Below are 6,313 nucleotides of genomic sequence, written 5' to 3'. Positions count from 1 at the left end.
CCGTAGAGGGAAGCACACGCCGTGACGGTGGACGAGGTCCGTGCCGCGGCGAAGCGCATCGCCGGTAAGAAGACGTCCCCGGGCATGAACGGTCTCACATGTGCTGTGTGGGTCCGCCAGGCGGCCTTACTCCCGCAGCGTGTAGTGCGCTGCTTCACACAGTGTCTGCGGGAGGGGCGGTTCCCGAGGGACTGGAAACAGGCCCGCCTGGTTCTGGTTCCGAAGGTCGCTCGCCCTGGAGCGGTCCCCTCGTCCTATAGACCTCTGTGTCTTCTCGACGAGGGGGGTAAACTTTTCAAGCGGGTGCTGGCGGGCCGCATCGAGAAGCGGCTGGCAGCGGAGGGTGGTCTGTCCAGAGAACAGTACGGGTTCCGACCGGCCCTCTCGACGTGCGACGCGGCGTTGCGCGTTCGAGAGATTGCCGGGGCCCACATTTCGCGTGGGGGGGTGTGCGTGGCGGTTAGCCTCGATATAAGGAATGCCTTCAATTCCTTATCCTGGGGTGGCATCAGGGCGGCCTTGCGAGGATGGAACCTCCCCACCTGTCTCTTAGCCGTCCTCGATGACTATTTCTCAGGCCGAAACGTCGTATGCATTCCATGTCGGGACGGGCAACTCCGGTTCCACCAAGTTATGTGCGGGGTCCCCCAGGGGTCGATGCTGGGGCCTCTGCTTTGGGACGTGGGATACGACGCGGTACTCCGGGTCGAGCTGCCGCCACGTACAGGTTTGGTGTGTTACGCCGACGACACATTAATTCTTTCGGGAGGTCGCGATGAGGAGGAGGCGGCTTTAAACAACTCTCTTGCTGCTGCGACAATGTCGCAACGGATCGCGCCACTGGGACTCATCCTCGCGGCCCAGAAGACGGAGGCGGTTGTCTTCCGCTCCCAGGGGGTCGCGGGGGGTCCGGTACGGGTGTTGGTGAATGGGGCCCAGGTGGACACACGATCGTGTATCAAGTACCTGGGCCTCATGGTGGACGGAAAGTGGTCCTTTAAAGACCACTTCGACTATGCAGCGGCCAAGGCTGGGAGGGTGGCTGCCGCGCTGGGTCGTCAGCTCCCCAACTTGGGGGGTCCCCGGGAGCACGTGCGCAAGTTATACCAGGTCGTCGTACACTCTGTGTTGATGTACGGCGCGCCAGTGTACGAGGCGCTCGGCCGGGGCCGTGCCGTGGTGCCCTACGCTGCGTGCAACGCCTAATGGCGTCTAGGGTGGTCAGGGCATACAAAACGGCGGCGCTGGAGGCGGTCCGGGTCCTGGCCCGTGTTCCCCCGGCAAACCTGCTTGCGCGTCAGCAAATAGACCGGTTCCTTCGTTTCCGGGAGTACCGGAACGAAGGAGTTGACATCACTTCCAATCGGACGCTGCTGGTCAACCAGCAGGTGGAGCGGGCCCTTGTACGCAGGTGGCGGGAGCGTCTCCTGGCGCCGGGTGGGTCCGGCCTCAGGGTTCGGGAGGCGGTTGACCCGGTGTTGAATCGGTGGCTGGGACGAGCTCATGGTGAACTCACTTTTTACCTTACCCAGATCCTCACCGGGCATGGTTCGTTCGGCGACTACCTGTTCCGCATCCGGAAGGCCGACACTCCAGCGTGTCCTCACTGTCCCTCCGCGGAGAATAGCGCGCAACACACGCTGGAGGAGTGCCCAGCGTGGGCACAGGAGCGTGCGGCCGTGCGGGCGCACAGTGGCGACAACTTGTCGCTCTCGGCGGTTGTCAGCGCCATGTTGCGCGACGCAGGGTGTTGGCGGGCAATAGTGGCCTTCTGTGGCACAGTCAAGGAGGATGCGGAACTGGCCCGCCAGGGGCAGCCCGCGAGCAGAAGACGGCGAAGGTCCCCGCGGCTTGCTGGTGACAACGAGAGCGAGTAGCCTCGGCTGCGGCCTCTCCCTCTCGCGATGAGAGGGTGAGTGGTGCCTCTCCCTACTGCCTAAAGTGGGTGAGAGGTGACGGGGCCCACACGGGTGGAGAGCGGGGGCCCTCCCCTGTCATTACACGTGGCCCCACGGAGGTGAAGGGAAGTGGTGTGGTCCCACTTCTTCCCACGCAGTCAGGTACGGGGTGGCAGTAACTTGCCACCCAGGCACCGGAGGGAGTTCCGAGACGTATAGCCGTAAGGCTTCCCAGGACTCTCTCCCGTGGTGCTGGAGGATCACCTTGGGGTTTTAGTGGGTGCGAGTCCCACACTACCGTGGCCCTCCCCTGGGGGTCAGGGTGTGCGTATGCATTTCCTCAAGTAAAAAAAAAGGTTTGCTTTATAAGAGTCTCATTATATGGTGTCACGCCGCAAAACAGTCAAAAAAATGTGAAATGTAAGTTCCGGGTTTCTGTGACAATCATCCCATTCAACCTTGTTCGCTAATGCAAGCGAGAAACATGCTGATCTTTTGTCAAATTGGTGGTTTAATCTTGCCTACCTGCTGCGCGAGCAGTGTCTGAGTAGGTTAGTCTAACAGCGTCCTTGTGGTAAGAAAAAACGTACACGAAAGAAAACGGTAAGGTCAAGAACGCGTTTGAATGAGCATAACAAAAAATATCCCTTTTATTGTGAAACTGTGAACAAGCTGCCACTTTTCAACTTTCACGTTTTCGATGTCAAACTTCAACGTAAAAATTTATTAATGTGCCCATCGTTGGTTGATATCCCTTCCATACTTTTCAAATTGTATTCTCCGTACACGTTACCTGGTAACGCACACGCAAGTGATCGATAACAATATGACAGTCCTTTTGGGATTTGCAGCATTCGTTTGTTTCAAAATGTAACATAATGAATTGATAGAGTACTCGATGAGCATCTGCGCGAACTACGGAATACATTTGTAAATTAATACATTGTTACATCGCGCGGACAGAAAAAAGAGGTCGATATATTTTTGACNAACCAAATGCCACTTTTATATACTAGGAGTAATAAATTGCTAAATAATAAATTTCAAATTTTATTTAAAAAATATACAAAATTGACCGATCAGTTTTTAATAATATTAGTTCGTTTACAAATATCGAAAGACAGAAATTTGATCCATTTTGTAGATAGATAGATAGATAAATAATGTTTATTGATTCCCCTTAGGGTTACAATATCTTACACAAAAAACTTACATCTACTCTTACAACTATCCTTCCAACTAACTTAAAAACTATAATACCTATATACACACACACACGCACTCGCTTTACCCTACTCTACGCAATGTGGACCTCCCCTTCCGGCAGTCAACTCTATCTAGCTACTCCGCCATTGGTTCCCATACTCTCTTCACTTTCATACATACAATTACACACTTCTTTCCACACACTCATTCACTCAGCTCCCACTCACTCATCTTACATCTCTTCCCTCCTAATCACTTCTCCCCTTCCTCCTGACCTACTTTCTTTTCCGTTCCCCTATATTCCTCCAACCTCCTTAACCATCCTTCACCCTCCCCCTCCTCCCCCAGCACCACTTCAGTCATATCCTCTCAATTCCCTTCCGCCCCCCATACTCCACAATCCTCCCACACATGTCTCCAACCCTCCTCCACTAAACCACACATTCTACATACCCTTTCTTTTTCCCCTTCCCAGTATCTACCTTCTTTCATCTCGTTCCCCATCCTAAACCTAGCCACCCTCTGACATCTACTTTCTCCCCATTCCTTTTTTAAATACCCCGGCACTCCTTCCTTCTTAATCTTCCCGTACCATCTATTGTACCTCAAACTTTCAATCCTTTTCTATCTCTCTTCACTCTGTATCCTCCTGTCCTTCTCTATCAACCGCTGAGCTCTCCATTCTCTTGCCTCTCTACTTTCCCCTATCTTCGCTATCCTTACTCCTTTCTTCTCATAATATTTTATCCTGTCACTCTCCCACTCAGACAACCCCTCCCCGCCTCCCCTCTCTACCCCTAATCTCCTTTAAACATAGCCTCGCTATTTTGCTACCCTCTCTTCTTTCCAACCTTTTTTTAAATCTCCAGGCCCTTTGCCCCGCCCTTCTCCTTAATAAATCCCTCTGCATTTCTTCCCTTACGATATACCCTGGAGTCCTCCAATCTACTCCCAATAACCACTTTATATATCTATTTTGTAACCTCTCCAAGCTATCCCATTCTCTCCATCTCCATATCTCCATCCCATACCCAACCACTGACCAAACCAATACGTCGAACAACCATAATTTTCTACCTCAATTCCCACCGAACCTCCTCTTCCCAATCCCCCACACCTGACTCATAATAGCCGCCTCTTTTCTCACTCTCTCTTTTATCTGCGCCTCTCTTCCTCCGTTCTTCTGAAACACATACCCTAAATATTTGAATTCCCTCACCTCCTCCAATCTCTCCCCCTTCCACCACCATTCCAACTTTTTCTTTCTCCCCCCTCCCCTCCTAAACCTCATCACTTTTGATTTATCTAATTTCGTTGACTTCCAAACCTTTTCCCGCCAGATATTTCTCCATCCCTCTCATCATTTCCCTTCCTCCTCCTCCGCTAACAGCACCAAATCATCCGCATACGCCAATACAAAAACCCTTCTTCCCCCTACCTTTACCCCACCCCATCCGTTCCTACCCAAATAGTCCTCCATATCCGCCGTCAACAGATTGAACAGATACGGGCTCAGCGGGCATCCCTGCTTCACCTCTCTACCTGTCCAAAATTCATTCCCCACCTCTTCCCCTGCCGCCACNCTATTTCTCGTCTCTCTATATGTCTCCACACCTTCCCATTAATCCCTCTCTCACCTCTCTCTCCCTCATCGCTCTTAGTAAAGTCTCCCTATTGACCGTGTCGAAAGCCGCCCTTAAATCTATAAATAAAGCAATCACCCCCCCTTTTTTACTTAAATTTCTGCTAACCAGGTAATTTATCACATAAATGTTATCCATCGTACCCCTTCCTCTCCTGAACCCCCCTGGCTTTCCGGAACTAAATTCTTTCCCTCTACCTCTTCCCTTAACCTTTCTGCTAATACCTCCGCATATACTTTATACAATGACCCGGCCAATGTCACCCCCCTATACTCCTCTACCTTATTTTTCTCTCCTTTTTTCAGCACTGGCACCACTATCCCCTCATTCCACTCATTGATCCACCCCTTTCCTGCCCAAATCCTCCTACACATATTCCACACCCATTCTTGCATATTTCTTCGCCAAAAGGCGGACACATCTATCCTCCGGGAGGTCCAGAGGGGGATCTTCCCTGAGGGGCTTACCCGCTCCCCTCTGTTTGAACCCCCCGAGAGTCCATTCTTGGCGGCAGAGTCGTTGCCGCGGTCGCCTGCGGGACAAGCCCAGGCTTACCAACCTGCGTCCCGCAGTCCGCGACCTCCTTCCTCGACGCGCCTACAAGGGAAAAACCCTTCTTGTAGGCCGCGTCGAGCATCTCCCGTACTTTTTTATACCGGGAGGACATAATCCTCCCGGCCTCCTTGCTGAGTCGGAGCTTTTCTTCCAGCGTCCTGACGCGCTCATCCACGCGCGCGCCAGGCCCGGACAGCTCCGACTCTGCCGCCTCTATCGGCACATAGGCGAGGGCAACAATGCCCTCGCCCAGTCCACTTATAGTGGCCGCCACCTCCTTTAGGATCTTGACGTACCGGCCGGCAAGATTTTTGGAAGTAGTGGCCACCTTCATCACGGCCTCCGCGGCTGTGTGCGTTTTTTGCACCATTTCAGCCGCGGAGGCAATCGGGCACGTGAGTCTGGAGGACGGTAGCCGAGTGGTGTCGCGCCACGACACGTCCTCCAGCTCCATAACTGCCTCCGCACGCCTCGCGTCCGAGGCACGTTTCTCGGCCGCGACAATGCCGAGAAACTCGGCGGCAGTCGGGGTTCTTCTTACGCCCCCACTCGTGCTGGGGGCCAGTGTGGAGGCGTCCTCCTCCACCTCCATGTCCGAGCCCCCAGATGGAGGTGGGGACCAGTGTGCCCAGTTTTGACTCTCTTACAGCACGCTGCAGCAAGCGGAGGGGATACGCACACAGGCAAGCAGCCGTGTACGTGTGTGCTCGACGCTTCGGCCGTCTTCGGGCGGTAGAAGAGAACAGAGATATGTCTACTGTTTCTTTCTTTCAACATAGGCATAGCGTACGCGGCTAAGCCTCGCGCTAGCAGCTGTATATCATTTTTCGGCGTTTGCTCTTGTTCTTGCATGTATTACTTACAGAAACATTTCGATTTAATAAAAAAATATTAACATTATAAAAGAATAATTAGAAAAATGAAACATATGAGGAGCATAAATGAAAAGTGAAGAATATAAATCTACTCTTGGCCAATATGTACGTCTTTTTCTTTTAAACAAAAAAAAGA

At 52.5% G+C, this 6,313-nt stretch overlaps 1 protein-coding gene across 1 annotated transcript; it reads left to right on the top strand.

Moving 5' to 3' along the window:
* The first annotated feature begins 1,205 nt into the window (after positions 1-1,205).
* Positions 1,206-1,877, top strand: LOC109863012. The gene has a single exon (XM_020443188.1). The coding sequence runs from the start codon at positions 1,206-1,208 to the stop codon at positions 1,875-1,877; it is 672 nt and encodes a 223-aa protein (XP_020298777.1).
* Positions 1,878-6,313: the final 4,436 nt, after the last annotated feature.

The sequence above is a fragment of the Pseudomyrmex gracilis genome, unplaced genomic scaffold (assembly GCF_002006095.1).
Source record: "Pseudomyrmex gracilis isolate BER0280 unplaced genomic scaffold, ASM200609v1 scaffold_2891, whole genome shotgun sequence".
NCBI classification, from domain to species: domain Eukaryota; kingdom Metazoa; phylum Arthropoda; class Insecta; order Hymenoptera; family Formicidae; genus Pseudomyrmex; species Pseudomyrmex gracilis.
This window is presented reverse-complemented; position numbering and strand designations above follow the sequence as displayed.